The 21,049-nt window shown below is 38.0% G+C and overlaps 1 protein-coding gene across 7 annotated transcripts in view; it reads left to right on the forward strand.

The window, feature by feature from the left end:
- Window positions 1–21,049, forward strand: part of EMB2247 (protein EMBRYO DEFECTIVE 2247) — a 90,700-nt gene that overhangs the window by 21,942 nt on the left and 47,709 nt on the right. For all 7 annotated transcript variants that reach the window (XM_010262338.2, XM_010262339.2, XM_010262340.2 and 4 more), the window contains 6 exons: window positions 10,228–10,303; window positions 15,014–15,097; window positions 16,182–16,330; window positions 16,426–16,543; window positions 16,655–16,771; window positions 20,297–20,517. In XM_010262338.2, coding sequence (XP_010260640.1) covers window positions 10,228–10,303; window positions 15,014–15,097; window positions 16,182–16,330; window positions 16,426–16,543; window positions 16,655–16,771; window positions 20,297–20,517 — 765 coding nt within the window. The remainder of the gene's footprint in view (window positions 1–10,227; window positions 10,304–15,013; window positions 15,098–16,181; window positions 16,331–16,425; window positions 16,544–16,654; window positions 16,772–20,296; window positions 20,518–21,049) is intronic.

Here is a 21,049-nt window from a genome sequence, read left to right on the forward strand (position 1 = left end):
GGTTGGGCTGCAATAGCAGAGGTGTTGCAGGAGTTTGACAAACTCTCAAAATATGAGCATTTTATTCCATTAGTCCATCCTTACACAACAATCACAATAGCTGAATCATACGAGAGATAACAAGGCTCCATGGAATTCCTACTGTCATTATTTCAGATTGAGATGCCACTTTCCTCAACCATTTCTGGCATGGGTACTTCAGTTTGCAAGGTATGACTTTACACCACTCAATGAGTTACCACCCTCAGTTTGATGGCCAGACAGAGGTTCTTAATCATTGCTTAGAAATGTACTTGCCTAAGGTTCCATGGAACTCCTGCTGTGATTATTTCAGATTGAGATGACACTTTCCTCAACCATTTCTGGCGTGAGTACTTCAGATTGCATGGTACGACATTAAACCACTCAATGAGTTATCACTCTCAGTCTGATGGCCAGACAGAGGTTCTTAATTGTTGCTTGGAAACGTACTCGTGTTGTTTTGCTGGTGAAAATCCAAACTCCTGGGTTTAGTGGATCCCTTAGACTGAATATTGGTACAACATCACATTCCATGTATTAGCGGGAATGATCCCTTTAAAGCTCTGTATGAAAGAGAACACCCATTTATTCTACCATATGATTGAGGCTCCACCATGGTGGTGGCAGTAGACTATCATCTGACTGAGTGTGACAACATACTAAAGATTTAAAAGGCAAATCTTTGTTGGGCCCAAGCCTATATAAAAGCCCAGTATGACAAGAAGCATCAACCACTAGAACTTCAAGTGGGGGGACAAGGTGTTTCTTAAGCTCAACTCATACCGACAAACTTCACTAGCAAAGAAAGGGTGGCATAAGCTTCACATAGTTTATATCTTTAATAAAGTTTCTTGTTATTGATCAAAAAAAAAAAAAAAAAAAAGAAAGGGTGGCATAAGCTGTCACCAAAATATTATGGTCCTTATACAATTTTAGAACGTATTGGATCCGTTGCTTACAGATTGGACCTACCTCCCACATTACACATCTGCCTAGTTTTTCACATCTCTTTGCTTAAGAGATGTTTAGCTCCCCATACCTCACCATGTTGGGCATTACTAGATTTGAATGAAGGAGGTATGCTACAATTACATCCCAAGACAGTTCTGGATTATCATTGGGTTAAGGTGGGAAGCCAGATATTGAAACAAGTTTTGATTGAATGGGAAGGCTTAGTAAGAGAAGATGCAACTTGGGAGTCAGGTATGCATTGTATGGTTCTGAGGCAGTGATTCCCTCAATTCCACCTCGAGGACAAGTGTACCCCATCAGGGGGAGGAATTGTTAGGAACCCAAAGTGGAAGCATGGCTAAGATATACAACAAGTATATTCAAGAAATAAGAAAAGAAGCCACGTTAGTAATTGAAGACAAGAAACTGATTACCTGAAATTGTAACTACCAAATCTCTATTCTTGATCTTGATTGCAAAGCTTATATAAGAGGCTGTGTAATAAGGAGATGAATAGATCAAATTACCATCATTCCCTCTCAATCTTCTCTCTCTCTGAACTCTAGAGGTTCGCCCCTCGAAGTTGTGGCTTTATCTGAGGCTAAAATTCTTGCAATGAAAAAACTATCCCTAAAGAAAGCTTGATCTTGAAGATTTTTGGTCTACCTTTTAATTTGCATTGAAGCATGTCTTTGAAAAGATTGTGGCTGTGTGTGATGGAGTCTTGGAAGAAGTTCGGCTATTTGCAAGCAATGAGGATCAAAATTTCAGGTGCTAAACTCAAGGTGATTTGTCGCTTGCTCGATTTCTTAGCAGAAGGAAGATGGAGGAAACTTTGGGTTACATTGGAAGTTGAAGCGTCTCTCTGGTTTGGGAGGAAAGAGGTTGAAGATGATATTGGTTGGGTATGGTGGAACCCACATGGCAAACATGGTTGGGAAGAAATTCAGGAAAAAGGAGATAATCAAGAGTTGTTGGGAGTTAAAGTGATGATGCTTGACAAAACAATTGATCATAGTTCAAAAATGTAATTAATGATGGGTTTCTCAAGAGAAGAAGGATTGAAATGGGAGAACGAGTAGGTTAACAGGTGTCTATTGAGAAGGTAGGCCAATTTCAGCTGGTTGGACCTGTCTTGCTTGGCCCAACATGTGATACTATTAGTAATCACGTGGATGAAAGAAGAGTTGAAAATTTGGGAGGGGAACAGATGGACAAGTGGCTGGATAACTATTGTGGGTCCAGGACTCCAGGGGTCTTAATTCATTTAGTTAGGGCTAAGTGGATGGCCCTGTGATATAGTGCTCCAAATGTTGAGTTGACCTTTGGACCTAGAAATTTTGAGGCATGTGACATGTAGTTGGGAAGGCGACTTCCAAAGGTGATGAAAATAGTTTGGGTTTTCCAGATGGTTTTCCTTTGGCTTCTCTAAGGGAGCTCGAAATCACAGAGGTTATGTTGATGAGGAGAGTCGATTATTGACGATTAAGGGTTCGTTTGGAGAACAACAAAACATTATTACAAAAACAAAGCGAGAGCTCCATCTTTAAGAATCAAGAAGATTGGTTTTCTCTCTCAAGAAAGAAGAGTGCAGTGTTTTACCTTGGAAAAGAGGAGGTTTCAGCAGTAACAGAGAAGGACAAGGATAAAGGGAGTTTATGCCTTCGAAAGAGGTTGTGGGGAAATCATTAAGGGGGTGGAAGGAGAGGCAGAGGCTGTGGTGGGACCATACAGGGATCAGACCATCTTGACCAAGTCAAAGGAAGTTGTGGAAGCTTAGGCAATTGAAGACTCAAAAGAGTCAAAGAAATCAACAGCAGGTTCTAGTTTCTAAGGTCTTTACAAGGATAAAAGGAGGATTGTTTGGGGTAGGGCCTAACAAGCTACTAAGCTAGTTAAAAATTCAAAAGACCAATTAGAAGAAGAAAAGCAGACTCCATTCAAAAAACAGTGAGGGAGAGATAAAGGAGTGGTGTTCATTTTGGGGCTAAGATTTCTGTTGAATTCTTTTAGGAATGGTGGACTATAACTTTGTTGTTTTTGGGTCGTGATGTTTTTATTTATATTATCTATTATACAATGAGAGGGGATTTATAGGAGGGTTGGTCCTTGTACTGTCAAGGGTTTGCTAATTTTCTCTGAGCTTAGTTTTTTCTGGTTTTTTTTCTTTTTTTTTCCTTTGGATGTAGTATCTTCTCTTGGGTGATTGCTTATCACTTTTCTTGTACATTTTTTTTTTCTTTTACTAAATTTTTTATTCATTTAAAAAATACTACCCAAACAGCAGCATATAAATGTACGAGGCCAACAGCCAACCAAAGATGGACAAGATAAACACTACAGCCAACCTGTATACAGAAGCACATCCTAGGCAAAGCAAGCATGGTGTGACAGAAAAAGGGACTGGCCTTGCATCCCAAATCCCTATTCCCTACCAGAGCCTCTATACAAAAGAATACCCTATGGTTGTGTGCTTTGTTTGAGGAGATTTTCTTTGTTCACTTCCCACCTAAACTTGCATTGCACAATATGAAGCATGGGAGGAAGTCATTTAGTGTAGGGAAGCCTTGTTTGGGTATTTGCCCCAAAACAAGATTTAACATGTTGGTTTTGGGGGAAATATTGACCACTTAAAAATAAGAAATATGTCAGAAATATCATGTAGATTTTCTTTAATTCTTTATAAGTTTTATAGTTTGTTTTAAATAATTATTTCATTATAAAAGTGATCAAACTAATGCTTATAAAATGATTACACTAGTTCGTATGACCACTTCTTCCACTTAAAATAGTTTTAAGGCCTTAAATGTTATAATTATATTATTCATGTTAGAGCTAGCTAAATACGGGCAGATTAGTCATTTTATTTCTGTTAAGTTATGTGCTTATGTGGCAGTTTTAATAGAGACTTTCTGTCCCATACTTAAGTGGGGGCAGTTTAGTCTTTGTATAACTAATTAGAGGCTAATCTAAATTATGGTCGACTGATAGGGTTTACCTATCAGATTCGACTGTTTTTCTTCTTCTTCTTCCTCCCTTCTCTCTACTGGTTTGAACTACCTAAGCACAGCTGTCAAACATGGTATCAGAGCCATAAACGAAGGAGAAGAAGGCTGCGACTTCAAGGTTTCCATCCCAAGTTCTTTCTCCCTCTTCTTTTTTCTTCTTCTCTGGGCTGCGAATCTGAGGTACACAATCTGAAAGCTGCTGCATCTGTTATTTATTTTTTTTAGGACTGCCGCAATCCCTATTACAAGTATTAGCAAGGTGCGGCAGCCCTAGGATATCAGCCTTATACTGCTGTCACCATGTGTGACAGCCCTAGTCGTATGGTGGTGCTTGTGGTGTTTACCCTCTACTGAACCATTTCAAAAGGGTTTGTGTGTGGTTGCTCGAGTGGTTACATTGCTGTTATGGTGACTACTATTTCTGGGTTGTTAATAGTGGTGTGAACAGAATTTTTGTGTGGTTGCTTCAGTGTTGTGTTGTTGTAATGGTGCCTAATAATTCTGGGGTGTCAGTAGTGGTGTGAACAAAAAAATTTTTTTTTTTGTGCTGAAAGAAGTGGCTGAATAGCCTTCATCAATGTTCTAATCTGGATGGTAGCTGAATCTGATTAAAACATCTAGTTCTTAACCTGAATGTTACTCTACATCAAGTGTTGATTGTGACTAGTTGTGAGATTGTTATCAGTGTGCTTTAGTGTTGCCTTGATAGTAGTATTTGGTTGGTGATTGAGAGTTCAGCATTAGAGATAGCAGTGGGGGGACATAATGGCAACAATGGGAGATGGTTCTAGTGATCAGAAACCGAGTGTGATGATCCCCTCTGACTATTTGGGTGTGCAGATGACTTCCATTAAACTTAATAGTGAGAATTATGTGCCATTGGGCAAGTCAGTGGAAGTTTTCCTCAAGGCAAAGAGGAAAGTGAAACACGTGAAGGAAGATAAATCATTAGCTGACCCTCCAGGGTTTGATGATTGGGAATAGGAAGATGCCCAAATTATGACATGGTTATGGAATAGTATGGAACCCAGAATAAGTGCCAACTTTATGTTCTTAGATACAGCTAAGGACATGTGGGAACATGCCAAGAATCTTTATTCTGGGTAGGATAATACTACAAGGGTATATCAGCTCTATCAGGAGTATTTTGATCTACAACAAGGGAATAAAACCCTAGAGGAGTACTATGCCAGTATGAAGAACCTCAGAAATGAACTCAATGTTTATCATCCCTTCACTCCATATGTTAAGGTTCAACAACAACAGAGGGAGCAACTAGATGTCACTAGGTTCTTAGTGGGGTTAAAATCAAAGTATGAACCAATTAGGGCCCAAATATTGGGAGGCTCTACTCTTCCTACACTTGAGGAAGTTTTAGCACGGTTTCGTAGGATTTCTTTGGGATCTATAGAGAATCCCACTCCGTCTGACAAATCAACATTTGTGATAGCTAAAGGAGGTGGATGTGGTACTAGAGGGGGAGGACATGCCTCCCGAGGCGGTTGTGGTGGTTCCATATTTGGTTGTGGTGGTGGTCGTGTCTCAGGGGGAGGCCGTGGTAAAGGAAAAAAGTAACTCTACTAGGAAGCATACCCATTGTGGTAGGGACGAACATTCGGTGAATTTTTGTTATGATCTCCATGTTCCACCTTCTACATGGGCTAATCATGTAGTAGCTAGTGGGGTTGATGTCATTGATAACCAATAGGCAAATCTAACACCTTCCACATCTACATCTGTTTCCAGGAAGGAGATGGTGAGTGTACCGTGCGATGAGTATGAAAGGTTCCTCCAGTCTACTTCACAGCATACTACAACCACCCTTGCACACTCAGGTATAGCTTGTCTGGCATCCAAACCCTCTCCCTGGATTATTGACTATGGAGCCTCTGATCACATGATTGGGACTCCAGGTGTGTTATCTTCCCTCTCTGAAACTTCAACAACTCAAACTATTACCCTTTCCAACAGTTCCTCTTCTCCCATCTGTGGTGTTGGTAATGTTGACATAGCTTCTCTTTCTTTATCATTTGTTCTATATATACCTAAATTTCCATTCAATCTTATGTCTATCAGTAAATTAACTAAGACTCTTAATTGCTCTATTACATTTTTCCCTTTTGTGTTCTTCAGGATCTCAAGACGGGGAAGAAGATTGGTGGGGGGCATGAGGCTGGTGGATTGTATTATCTTGACGGTGGTGGATCATCTAGAGGTGTAAATCGGGTCGTGCCACCCTCGGCCCGACATGAACTTGGACCGGCCCGGTATGGCTCGCCACGACACTCTGTGGGTCGTGCTAGGCCTGGCACAATCATGCAGGCTGTATTGGGCCTAGGGTTTTAGGTCCACGGGCCGGCATGGCCCAACACGTCCCGCGGCATTGTCGATTGGAACAGTGGTGGATCGTTAGTTGCACTTCAGACTTCACTCACTTCTCTACAATGGCATTTGTCGTCTTTACAGTGTGAGTCGTGTCAGTATGGGAAACATCGTCAGGTTCCCTTCAGTCTTAGGGTTACTATTCGTATGTTGAGTCCTTTTCCTTTGGTTCATTCAGATGTTTGGGGTCCGATTAAAATAGTCTTATAATGGTTACAAGTATTTTGTCACTTTTATTGATGATTGTTCAAGGATGACATGGATTTATTTAATGAAAGAAAGGAGTGAATTATTTTCCATTTTTCAAAAATTCCATGCTAAAATACATACACAATTTGCTGTTCCAATCAAAGTTCTTCGTTCAGATAACGGTCATGAATACTTTCTTACTTCCTTTCAACAGTATTTAGAACAACATGGCATCATTCATCAAACTTCATGTGCACCTCCTCAGCAAAATGGGGTGGCTGAATGAACGAACCATCATCTCCTTGAATCTACTCAGTGATATTTTTCATCATATGAGTGTTCCTAAACGATTTTGGAATGATGCTATACTTACTGTTTGTTTCCTTATTAATCGGATATCCTCCTTCATTCTTCATGGTCGGTCTCCCTTTTCTATTTTGTTCCCCAGCTTGTCTCCCTTTCCATTAACACCCCGAGTCTTTGGCTGTGTGTTCTTTGTTCACAATCTGAGTCCTGGGATAGACAAGCTGGATGCATGCTCTATTAAATGTGTCTTTCTTGGCTACTCTCGGACCCAGAAAGGGTATAAGTGTTACAATCCCATTACTTGAAAGTGCTATGTCTGTCCTGATGTCACCTTTTTTGAGTCTATCCCCTTCTTCTTGGGACCTGAAGTATCGGTGTCCCCACCTTTGCTTCCTCTTTCTCTTCCAATCTGTGATCCCGTTCCGGTTGTTCCAGTTGGGGCTGACCCTTCACCTCCTCCAGTGCAGACCCCTACTGAACGACTACTAATCCGGCACGTGTATACTCATCGACAGACACCGGCTCCTCCTCTAGCTTCTACCTTGTTTGCGGATCCTGTTGTTGCTCCTGTCCCAAAACCTTAAGGACTTGGTCTTCCCGTTGCTTTACGGAAAGGTAAACGTAGTTCTACCCTCCATCCCATTTCCAATTTTGTTTCAGTCTTTCGCCTTTTCGCTTCACATCGTCAATTTGTTTCACTATTGTCATCTATTTCTATACCTAAGAATGTCCAGGAGGCTCTTACCTCACTTGGGTGGCGGTAGGCAATGGAAGAGGAACTCTCTACCCTTCAGCATACTCAAACGTGGGAGCTCACTACTCTTCCTCCTAGTAAGCATGTTGTGGGTTGTAAATGGGTGTATACTGTTAAATACTTGCCGGATGGTAGTGTGGAGCGTCTGAAGGCTAGACTTGTTGCTAAAGGTTATTCACAGTTGTATGGGGTGGACTATATTGAGATCTTCTTTCCAGTGGCTTAGATTGGCTTTGTCCGTGTCTTAATTTCCCTGGCAATTATGTGTGATTGGCCCTTGTTTCAACTTGACATTAAAAATACCTTCCTTCATGGTGACCTTATGGGGGAGGTATATATGGAGCAATCACTTGGGTTTGTTGTTCAGGGGGAGGATGGTAAGGTGTGCAGATTGAAAAGGGCAATTTATGGGTTGAAACAATCGCCTCGTGCTTGGTTTGGGAAGTTTAGTGAAGTGGTGAAGAATTTTGGAATGAAACAATGTCAGGTTGACCACTCGGTGTTCAACTATGATTCAGAAGCTGGAAAGATTTTATTAGTGGTCTATGTGGATGATATTGTCATAATTGGCAGCGACAAATTGGGGATTGATAAACTAAAGGTCTTTCTGCAAAACCATTTTCAAACAAAAGACCTTGGGACGTCGAAGTATTTCTTGGGTATAGAAGTTGCTAGATCAAAACAAGGTGTAAACTTGTGCCAAAGAAAATATGTTCTTGATCTGCTGGATGAAATAGGGATGTTAGGTGCAAAACCAGCTGAAACTCCCATTGGAGCCAAATGCTAAGTTAAGCAATGATATAGGGGAAATATTTGATGATCCTAGAAGATACAGACGGTTAGTGGGGAAGCTGAACTATTTGTTCATCACAAGACCAGACATCTCCTTTGCAGTCAGTGTGGTGAGCCAATTTATGCAGAACCCTCGGATACCTCACTGGGATGTAGTTCTTAGAATTGTAAGGTATCTGAAAGGAGCTCTAGGCCGTGGATTATTGTATAAACCAGGAGGAAGACTTGAGGTAATTGGGTATACGGAACAAAGCACATAGAGATTGATTGCCACTTTGTGAGGGAGAAGGTCCTTACTTGAGAGATAAGCACAAAACATGTAGGCTCGGGTGATCAATGGGCAGATTTGTTTACAAAATGTTTAAACTCAGGGAGAGTGATCTATATATGTAATAAGTTGGGATTATATGACATGTATTCTCCAGCTTGAGTGGGAGTGTTAGAGGTAGCTAAATAAGGGTAGATTAGTCATTTTATTTCTGTTAAGTTATGTGCTTATGTAGCTGTTTTAATAGAGACTTTCTGTCCCCTACTTAAGTGGGGGCAGTTTAGTCTTTGTACAACTAATTTAGAGGCTAATCTAAATTATGGTCGACTGATAGGGTTTACCTATCAGATTCGACTCATCTTCTTCTTCCTTCTTCTTCTTCTTCTTCCTCCCTTCTCTCTACTGGTTCGGACTACCTAAGCACAGCTGTCAAACAATTCACTTTTGATATTTTATTTAGAAATATTTCGTAATTATGATCTATTTAATGTAAATTTTTTATTTAAATATGTACTTGCTTCTTATGTTATTATTTCATTTATTCTTTCACAAAAGTATAAAATATTTAAGCATCAATTGTATCATTAGTATATGTATAGTTATATAAAGAAAAAAAGACAAAGAAAGTCAGATCTAATGATTAGCTTGAAAAGTAATGGGTTTGAAAATAAAAGAATAATATTAAAACAAATTATTTGGTTGATGGTTATGTACATGTAAGTTAAAAGCCTTATATTTATATAATTAACATGGTAAACTTTCTTCAAAACAATACAAACAATTTTAAAACACTAGATAATATGTTGAGCTATATTTGAGTAATATTTCGTGTCGGTTCCAAATAATTCGTAGAAATATTTATACATTTTAAGCCATGGCAGAACTTTATCAACTGTTTAGATGATTGAGCTAGCATTGATGGCTTTCCACTTTACATCTAATGCTTGCGTTTGTTTATGGCATGGTTTGCAATTTTGATATCAATGAACATCTGGCTGATATTTCATAATCAAACAGATTTGCTTTTACTGGTTTGGTGTCAAAATACTTTAGGAGTTTGTATCCACTTCTGGTAAATTTGTCTATGGATATGCTTTTACTAATTTTATTTTCAAAATACTTAAGGAATAGGTTCACAATGGCAAGAAAATGGTTGAGGTGATGTTTCAAGAGGATTCAATAGTCAGATACAAAGCAATGACTACTTGCAGACCTTTCTATAAGCTCATGCAAACCTAGAAAATTTTCTTGGTTTTGTTACAATTCTTATCTTCCATGATTTAAGTTTAGGTGTAGGAGATGTATTTGCATCAATTAACAACCTTTAGGAGATTTTAATTTGGTAATTCTATATGGTATTCCATTTTCATATTAGAAGGTATTTCTCGAGGTTTTAGAAACAAAATGGTGGACATTGGTTTCCAGGTTCATTGCTGCAATTTTGGTATGCAGAATTACTGGGTGTGGTGTATTTTGACATTATCTTGTTTAATCATATTCATATAATATCCCTTTCTTACAAATATCATTAATTGTGTTTTTCTTTCATGTTGAAGGAGTGAGTATCTAACAATAGCAACAACACGCCCGGAGACATTATTTGGTGATACTGCTATAGCAGTGCATCCTGAGGTAGGGTTTTTCATTCTTTTGATGATGGTTGACTGGGAAGTCAATATAAACTGATCTTCGGTACATTGTGAAATTAAAGCCTATCAAATTTTATGTCAAGAAAAATAAATTTTGGACTTCTTTTAGTTGATTTTCCTCATTAGGTCAATTATGTAGATCATATCAAATTTAACCTCAACTTCAGATTTTGTAGTAGTCAATCAAAGATCTATTATGGTTGGAATATTTCTGAATTATATTTGACAACCCAGTTTTTCATGAGAGGACAAAGCACATAGAGGTTCACTGCCATTTTGTAAGAGAAAAGATCCTTGTTGGAGTAATAAGCACAGAGGACATGAGCTCAGGAAATCAGTAGGCAGATTTGTTTACAAAAGGATTGAGTCGTGGGAGAGTGGATTACATATGTAAGAAGCTGGGACTATATGACATATACTCTCTAGCTTGAGGGGAGAGTGTTAGAGTTGACTAAACAGGGGCAATCTGGTCTTGTAACTTTTCATTGAAAAGGTTTCCTTATCCATTGAAATGTTATCCTAAACTGAACACTCTTGATTGCCAGGATCCTTTTGGTTTCATTCTTTGATTATCATTCCCTTTTCTTGTAAATCCTCCAGAATCTGTCACTTGTTCCTGCCCCAACAAATCTATCCTTCAATCTTGAGAACACTTTAATTTCATGTACTAAGTGTCCATTGGTTGAACCTAATGGTTTCTTGTGAAATATCAAAGCTCCACCCCCTTTATCTGTTAATTGTCCTGGGTTTTGCCTAATTTGCCCACAATCACTTCAGAGAAAACCTTATCAGATTTTCTAGCAAGGTCACAATCATCATTATCCTCCAGATTGATGATGTTTGCAACCACCATCACATTATCCTGATTGTTGACCTCTAAACTCCCCACTGAAACTGTGCCATTATCTTTTTGCATCTTCTTCTACCACGGTATTCCTTTCCGACATACAGATCTATGATTGTTGAAGTTTTCACTCATTCACCCCTGTTTCTTCTTTTTCAATTTCGACCGTTGGAAGGGTCCACTGACTTGCTGGTTTCAATCTCTTGAGACTCAAATAGAGTTTTTCCTGATATGCCTTGTACACTTTCCCATCCTTGTTGAGAAGTCTTGCCAAATCTTCCAAAATCCCATTCTCTTCATTTTGCATGAACCTGGAAACCACCCACTCTTACCTTTCTTTAAATTGTTACCTTTCCATTCCTTCCTATCCTTTTTAACTTGATCTTAAATGTCATAATGACATTGTTGTAAATTGGCTTCCTTAACTAACCAACCCTTTTTTAACACCCCCCCCAAGAAAAAAAAACCACAGCAACCCCTGACCTTTTATCAATTTGTTTATTTTCCAAAACTTTCACTTTAGATTCCAATTATCTCCCCTCCCATATTTGATATTTTGAAGACACATGCCCCCTTAACAAGACAAGTGACCCGCCCCTTGACTTAGCACACTCCACTAGCCCAGAGATATCAAAAAGTGGGCCACCCCATTGAGCCCAACTGAATTCTTCAACTCCAATGAACTCATCTCCATGTTTCTTTTCACCCCTAATAAATTCAGAATCTGTAGGGCCCTCATTAAAGATGCCTCTCGACAAACTCATAGCTGATTCAACTTCCACCCCCATTAGCTTCCTAGCTAACCAACCCTTTTTCCCATTACCTTGCGAATTTACAATTTCATCTTCCATTCCTGTTATCATTTCCATCTGATTTGCAATAACACATGCATTCACACCATCCAATAAAGCTTTTCCATGTATTCCGTCCTCAACTACATCATCATTGTCTTCTTTTCGCTTCCCCTGCCAAATATACAACTCTATGTTTGACAGGATCCAGAGTTTGTTCCTCAAACCACCATGCAGCAACTCTACTGACCTCGACATTAACTCAGGCCTTCTTCCCACAATTTTAATGACTGAAACATGAAGATCTTCAAAATTTAACGACTCCTTACTGGCCTCTAAAAATGTCCCATACAAATATCCAACAATTTCAGTGTCTTTTCTGTCCAGAGATTAATTGGAAGACGAGTAATGCCAATTTGAATCCAATCTGTTGAGTGATGCATCAAAACCATGTTTGCGGTCGGGCTCCATCTTGAAATAAGTATAGAGCCAAACTCAGAAGAAACTGATTTCTTTACACTTCCTGGTCAGTAGGAAGGAAAATCACAACCTTATTCTGATCAAAAGGTTTCACTGAGACTCTCATATTCAATAACTTCTGCCTTTCCCACATATGAAGACTTTCCTGAACACTAGCCTTTGGATTCACCAATCTACCAGCACACGTTTGACTACCTACATCTTCTTTCCCTTTGTTTTCGGCCAACTAAACTTTCTCCTTCAAGGCCTTCAATAATTTCCATTCAAAAAGTTGCTGAAGGATGTCCGAAAACAAGCCACAACCAAAAGATCTTCTCCCCTCTGGAATGTAAATCATCTTACACAAAATTTCAGAAGACCTCTCAGTAATGCTCAGAAACCTGTTTTTATTTTGTTTCCTCTCTGCTAAAAGCTGACTCTTTGAACCAAAAAATCTATTGTGCCAAAATACCCTGCTCTGTGAGTAAATAGCCAATTCTACCAATCCTTTTCAATCCCTATCTCCTTTTCCCACATTCTTGGGCTCTTTCATTCTGCTTCAAGGTTAAAATCCCTCTTCCATGTTGATTTACAAGTCATCATGGAAATTGTAGTTTGAGGGAGAAATCGACCTGCAAAAAGAGGAGGAAGAGAGGGAAGAGAAAAACAAAGCAGAAGTTTGAGAGATAATGAATGGTACCAAATGCAACAAAAAGGTTCTGTTGATGGTTATTGCATACATTTCTGAGAACATATCCTTTTTCCTTAACATAGGAGGCTAGCCAATTGTAGTGACCAACATGGTTCAATCAGTGGGCAATTTTCCATGTAGGAATGGTGGAAAATTTGGTTACATCTTGCTAATTTGACTAGGATTTTTGGAAATTCTAAAAAAATTGGTAAATTAGTAAAAACATGAAATTTGTTAATGAAACTTAATGAGTTGTTAGAGGAAGTATTATTTCAAGCTTAAGACTTAAAAACTTTAAATGGGACTGTGTTTATCAATTGATAGAAGGTTAAGAGACTTAAATAGATCTCTCTCTCTCTCTCTCTCTCTCTCTCTTTCTCCTTGTGTGTCTTTTAACCAAACATTTGTCAGTTTGGTTCCTGTCTTTTGTTATTATCATATGTTTTTATTAGATTGAGATTTGAGAGCCCTCCTTTTCCGGTTTCGTCTCTTTTTCTTTCTTCCTCTTCTTTTTTGTTTTTTTTTTTGAATTATTGTGACTTGTGAATTAGATTGGTGATAATAGGCCAATCATCCCATCACTGAATCCCCATTTGTTTTTTCAGGAAAAGATTTTCCAAAAGTTTTCAACAATTTTAATGAAATGTTAAAAAGTTTTGATGATGTTCTGAACTTTCAAATCTAACATGTTTAATTTATCGACCTCATTTGAAATTACCCCAAGATGATTCTTGGAATATTTCGTATTGCCTGCTATAAAAAATGGGGAGATTTCAGCAAATCTCACTGGTATTACAAATAATGGTGGCCAGATAGATTATCCTCTAAGTTGCCAATGTGGATGGTTCCCTTTCTACATGATAATCATAATCACATTATATTATGCTTTTTTCCTCATGGACAACTGCTTGTAGATTTACTTTTTTTGGAAGGCAAATTATAAGTAGACCCTTATTTTCCTTCACAACCAGTGGTGTTTTATAGGGCTGTTTCCACAATGGAAAGGGTGATGAGGTAATCATGTGGACCCAGTGATTTAAAAGGCGTGCCTCAGGCGTGCCTAGGCGTACAGGTGAGGCGCATTTTGGGGTATGCGCCTTGGCTAGGTCCTAGGCGCACCTCTTTCAGACCCTAACATATACTAGTTCGGGCTTGCCTCGAGGGGCATGCTACAAAGGCAACTCATAGAATCAAGAATGCAATATGTTTTACATCACACTAACTACTTGAAGCAATGCAATCAAGGAAAAAAAGAGATTGTGGGTTTTACATGCTTGAAAATTCTTTATATGTTTGCTTTTATTTTTAAATTTTCATTTGAATATACTTTACATGTTATATTTATGTATTTTAATTTTAGATAATAGGTTTTTTAAATAATTTTTTTTAAAATTTAATTTTATATTTTTATTAACATTATGTTTAATATTTTTTAATTTTTTGCATTTTTTTTAAAATTTTTGGCATTCTTTTGGAATTTTCTTCTTTTTTTTTTATTTTTTAGCTTTTTTTTTGTAATTTTGCGCCTTTCTTAAAAAGGCGAACGCCTCGCCTTGTGCCTCAGGCGCAAATTGGCCCTAGCACTTTTTTTGTGCCTTGCGCTTTTAAAACACTGTGTGGACTGCTTTAGACTTATCATGTTAGGTGTTGAATGTGAGAAACCTCCTGGTCCCAGAGAAGCCTGGACAACCATGTTTTAAAAAAAGCACCATCATCTCGTCCTCTTTCTTTTGTTTCTCAAAATCCATATATTGTCTCTACGTTGTTGTGATAATATTACTGACCAGACTGTTCTCTCTCTCTCTCTCTCTTCACAATGTTTTAATGATCTATTCTTGTAGTATTTCATTCTGTGGTGTATGCTGTATGACTTCTGATAATGGTTTATCTGATCACTATTATATGCAGGACAATCGTTATTCAAAGTATATTGGAGGGCAGGCAATTGTACCCATGACATTTGGCCGGCATGTCCCCATTATCTCTGATAGGGTAAATATTCATGATATTTTATGGAAAAAATTTACACAATATTGTCTTTTAGTCATTAACATATCTGTGAACTTTTATTAGATCCTCAAAGCCAAAGCTTTTCATTATAGGAAGACAAAATGATTGGCCACAGTTACTAGTGTGCAAGTTCATTGGTACAAAACAAGTCCACTTTGCTTACCAAGAAATGAAAGGTCCCCGATAAAGTTCTACCAGATTTACTCCATCTCTTCTTGCTTGTCAGTTAAGGAATTTGCTCAATCTTCTAATCCATCTGGAAGAGGCATTTGGTTTATTAGCTAGAAAGCCTATGGAGCCTCTCCTCCAATGTACCCAATATTGTTTGTGTTATTTTCTTATTGGAACTTTTTTTCTTCATCTTGCCTTGCCCTTGCCATTATCATATTAAGGCTTCTTTTGGGTCAAGCTTGTATCTGAATTGTTGTATTGACTTCCATGAAGTTCAACCTTAGTTTACCTACCAGGTAAAAAGGAAATGTCAAGATACCACCTATATTTGAAAATTTCAACCTGTAAGGTTTGTCAAATGCTCTCAATGTTGATACAGTACCTCATGCCAATCCTGATCTTTGCCTCCTAAATTCACTTGGCAGCTAAAAAAAAAATGCTATCTTGAAATCACAACATAATTAAATTCTTGGAAATTGCAAGGGCTTTCTTTATCTTAGTGAACAAATTGTAGAGTGGAGCAGGGTGCAGGGTATGAAACTTTGTAATTAGGTTACCAAATTTAAAAGGCTCCTAAGTTTTGGAGTACTGTGCACTGGATGGGGGAGGAGGAAGGTGTAGTTGGTTTGGCATGGTTCGCAATTCAAATCACTTCAAACATAACTCTCCTGCTCGCCCAGACAAAAAATCCCGAAATATGGTTTTGAATTTTTTTTTCATGCTAAGTAGGGATGAAATGACTAGAATAGTTTCCATGGCAATGGCTTTTTGTATATAATAACTTTTTTTTTTCTTTTCAATGAATGTTTTCATGGAAGGCACTTTGCTAGATATTTTATTATTTTTTTCTCATTATCAATACTCATTACCATATTGAAAACGGAAACTGTGACAGTATGTTGATAAAGAGTTTGGAACTGGGGTATTGAAGATAAGCCCAGGTCATGATCACAATGACTACCTGCTTGCTAGAAAGCTTGGTCTACCAATACTTAATGTAATGAACAAGGATGGGACACTAAATGAGGTTGCTGGTCTGTACTGGTAAAGTTGTTGAAGAAATAGACTATTAAAACTGTATTATATTTGGTTAAATGCTTTCTATATTTTGCCCATTGATTGTTGATCATGTTTATCAGTGGCCTTGATCGGTTTGAGGCACGGAAAAAGTTATGGTCAGATCTTGAGGAGACAGGTCTAGCCGTGAGAAAGGAGCCCCACACTTCACGAGTTCCCAGATCCCAACGTGGTGGAGAAGTGTGATATTCTTCTCAAATGTTGCTCTTTAAATTTTGAGAAAAAAATGAAGTTGTATTGTTGCCCCTTTTTGCGCAAGATCTGCTCATAGAATGTTCTTATTGTTATTAGGTAATAGAGCCATTAGTAAGTAAGCAATGGTTTGTTAGCATGGAGCCCTTGGCAGAAAAGGCCCTCCGTGCAGTTGAAAATGGACAGATAACTATAATGCCTGAAAGATTTGAGAAGGTAAATATTACTGAAGAGCTTTTTTATTTATTAAACATTTGTACATTTTTTTTGTTTTGTAATTTCAACTGCCTTGCCCTAATATTTCAAGACCATCCTCATCTTAGTCAGTATTTTAGAATTCATGCTTAGATTCGTAGGTGAGATTCACTTAATAGGGTGTGCCTCACCAAGTGCTTTTCACATGGCTTGTTGCTATATACTGCTGAATTAACCTTGAAAATTGATGTTATATATGTAAGCTACTATATTGTAGGTTGCATCTGTGCTTAGAAGCTTAGAGCTTAAACTTGTAAGCCAATGTAGATTTTCAATGTAAAGGCATCAAACTTGTGTTAATAATATAATCTAACCAAGTGTGTTAGAAATTTTGAAATATCTTATTTTCTTTCAGAATTTATATTTGTATTATTCTTGTACAAGCATTACCTAACTATTACTAGACTTGACATCTCTTTTAGTGTGGGTGTATTAAGTCAGTTCATACAAAGTCCCAGGACCTCTTACTGGGAGGCAGTTACTAGAGTACTAGGTTCCTTCAAAGGTGCTCTAGGACATGGTTTGTTATATAAGAAGAGGATGGACTGCAACTGAAAGGGTGTATGCAGAGTGGACATGATCATCGTTGGATAGAAGGTCCACTGCAGGTTACTGCACCTTTCTAGGAGGAAATCTTATCACTTGGAAGAATAAGATGCAGAGTGTAGTGTCCAGGAGCAATGCCAAAGCAGAACAAAGGGCTAAGGAGATTGGCATATTGGTTACTGTTCCTATCAATCTGTTTTATGATAATCAAACTGCTGCCCAATAACAATCTAATTCCAAGTTTCATGAGAGAACTGAACATATTAAATTAGATTGTCATTTCATGAGGGAGAAAGTTACGTGTAGTGATATAGCTACTCCTTCTGTTAAATCTGAAAATCAGTTAGCTGGTCTATTGACTAAAGCCCTGCTCACTTTTCGGGAAGTTACTTACCTGGGTAAATGCACTTACCTGGTTATTCTTTTATTTCCCAGGTAAATAATATAATGACTGTTTTAGCCCTAAAAATCCATTATTAAAAGGGGCAATTTTGCCCCATCCAAGTGTTGACAACTTCCCCCCAGGTGGGAAAGTTACTTACCCACCTGAGAGATGGGCATCACTTACCTGAATGAAATCCATTATTAAATTTTCCATGGACCCCAGACAAATCTGAAAAAAGAACATGGGCATCTTGGTCAATGGGAACCAAAATCCTATTGACCAACTTTCCCCTCTCTCAAAATCCCGAAAAACGAAGGTGAAAGGAAAGGAAAGGTTTTTTTCCATAGAAAGATGATGGAGATTACAGTTAACGATTGAACCGAAGAAGTTGATACTTGAAGAAGGAGGAAGCAGAAATCTTTCAGTTTTGAAACTAAGAGAAGAAGGAAGAGCAACTATTTTCTTAATAGAAGAAGCTCCATAGTGGCTGAAAGGGTTCATCAATGGAGCACTATTTTCATTAAAGAAAACTGGTTGGATGAGTTCGCTGGAATTTCAAGGGAGAAAATATCAGGTGGTTTAAACATCTAATCAGAAGGGTTGGTTTGTGGCTGTGACTGAGGTCTGTGGCAATAATAGAAAACATTTGGCCTGTCTTCTAGAAGGAAAACAGGGATAGGGTTGGAGGTTGTTTGCTCAGAAACTTCAATATTTTCTGTTAATGAAAGTTGATAAATTGATCGGAGGAGAAAAGAAGGGATAGAAAATTAAGTGGTTGTTACGGACTGGGGGGCCATTTTGAACGTTCTGAAAAAGAAACTTCAAGTGGTTGCAGGAGTGACAATCTTCCCTTTAGAAAAAAGAGAAGCATTACTGGTTGTTGAAGAAGAACAATTGAGTTCGACAGCTTCAAAACTGAGTTGGGCGTGATTTTGGTGCATGGCTGGACAATCTCCTGTAATATCAAGGAGTCTTCAAAACTGAGTTGGGCATGATTTAGGTTATTCGGATTTCCTTTCAACCTCTGGAAGTAAAACAATTCTGGAAAAGATAGTGGCGGCAATAGGGAGGAATCTTCATTTCTTGCAGCATGATGAATCTCAGCTGTGTGATGGTGGAAATTGTCGGAGTGAAGCCGGAAGATGTCACTTGATCCGTTGAGGTTTTCTCGAAGGGTGTGTGGGCGAGGGTCTGGATCATGACGGAGCATGAAGCGTCATTGTGAAGGGAAGGTCAAGAGGTTGAAGATGGTGCTAATGTGGCAGGTTGGAGGCCACGTGGCAGCAAGGGCTTGGACAGGATATTGTTGACAGACATTCTAGAGCTAGAAGAAGAACAATGGGGAGGGGGGGTGGAAGAGAAATAAGTCTCGTTCCTCAGAAAGGATGGAAACCTTAAATGATTTTGAAAAAAGGGAAATTAATCTCGATGATGCCAGATATTCCCAGCTCCTAAGGTGCCATCTATAGAAAATGGGGCAAATTCATGCAGCATTTTAACTTAGTGCACCACTTGAAGTTACATGCTTTCCAAAATATCTTCCTTGCTCTATGCCTTCCCATGAAATCTTCTTGCATTCCTCTCTAATCATATTGTCCATAGAACCATTTACCATGTACATCTCCATTCTATCCTACCTCTCTTTGTGGACATAGTGAAGAAAGAGGAGCTAAATAGACTTCCCGTCTTTTTAGAGGGAAGCCCACTTGCAACCAGAAATGGAAGAACTAATCTGAAATGTTAGTGATAAATAAGCAAAAAATTAGTAGATGATAGGTAGCTTTCCTGCTTGCAATGCAAAGAAAACAAATAGGTGGGATAAAGACAAGCAAATTTCCTCTTTTGAAGTTTTTCACAAATATTGATTTTCAAATGTATTACCTCCCACCAAGTCCAAACAGAAAGCCCTAGTATTAGCTTTATACTTTATGATTTATTCAATTGTTACACTCCATGATTCTTTGCCTACTTTATATTTTTATTTTACTCTAATTACCTGTCTGAGTTTGTTATTGATTCCCATTCCCTCCAAACATATAAAATGAAAAAGAAAAAGATTCTCGACTCACTTATGTGGTATCGATGATAAATCATGATAATATTAGATTATTGAGCTTTCTTTTCAATTGAGTGGGGTTTCTTTCTTCCACTTATCAATGTGTATATTGTGCCAATTGCATTTTTTTGATAGACAAACTCATTTTATAAAACAAGAAATGAAAACAGTACAAGCGTCCCTAAGAGAGGTGTGAGCTGCAATCTCTCCTGTCATAAAATGTAAAAGATGCAAATTACAATTGATCCCTATTCACCCCTTGCTTAGCTAGAATATCAGCAAGTGCATTAGCTGACCTTACTCATTGTAACCTCAGTGTCATATTTCTTGTTAGCCATTTAATTATCTTCATTTCATTCCTATTAGCACCCAAATGTCATATTTTTTGTTAAACTCAATGTCATATTGTGCCAGTTGCTTTTTTGCAGTCAAGATTACTCTTCATTTTTTTTTTGTTTACTTGGTTTCTTAAAACTTTGATCTTTTCTGTTGATTTTAGATATATAACCACTGGCTATCAAATATTAAAGATTGGTGTATAAGCAGACAGCTATGGTGGGGGCACCGTATACCAGTTTGGTATGTTACAGGTAAAGATTCTGAAGAAGAATATATTGTTGCTCGGAATGCTGAAGAAGCTCTAGAAAAAGCTCGCCAAAAGTATGGGGAAGGTGTAGAAATCTATCAGGATCCAGATGTTCTTGATACTTGGTTCTCAAGGTTGGTTGTTATACTTATTTTTACTGATGACTTTAATGTTATAATAAGGCTGCTATTAACATAGCTGCCAACCCTGTTCTTCATGATTGAAATTGAACTAAACATATGGAAGTTAATTAGTATTTCATTAGGGAGAAAATTGAAAGGGTGAAGTTTGTACTCCATATGTTAGTTCCAAGGAGCAACTGGTTGATGTTTTTACAAAAGGTGTAAACATCCTGTGCCATAATGAATTGTGTAACAAGTTGGGATTGATTGGCATTTATGACCCAACTTGCGGGGGAATGTTCTAATATGTTAAGTGGTGCAGGGGTAATTTTGTCATTTCATTTTTTAATTCACCCTAATATAATAACACATTGGGTTCTGTCAGGCCCATTTTATTCTCTTCCAATCTTTGTATTTTTTCTTCTCTATTTCTTCTATCTATTCTTTCTACCTCTTTTTTTCAATCCATACAATACTATAATATGTATTCTAGTGAAAATTCAAAATTTGATCTTGCAGCATAGAAGAGAAGGTAGTGCCATGA

This window comes from Nelumbo nucifera, chromosome 7 (genome assembly GCF_055504915.1).
Source record: "Nelumbo nucifera cultivar China Antique chromosome 7, China Antique-T2T, whole genome shotgun sequence".
Classification (NCBI taxonomy): Eukaryota; Viridiplantae; Streptophyta; class Magnoliopsida; order Proteales; family Nelumbonaceae; genus Nelumbo; species Nelumbo nucifera.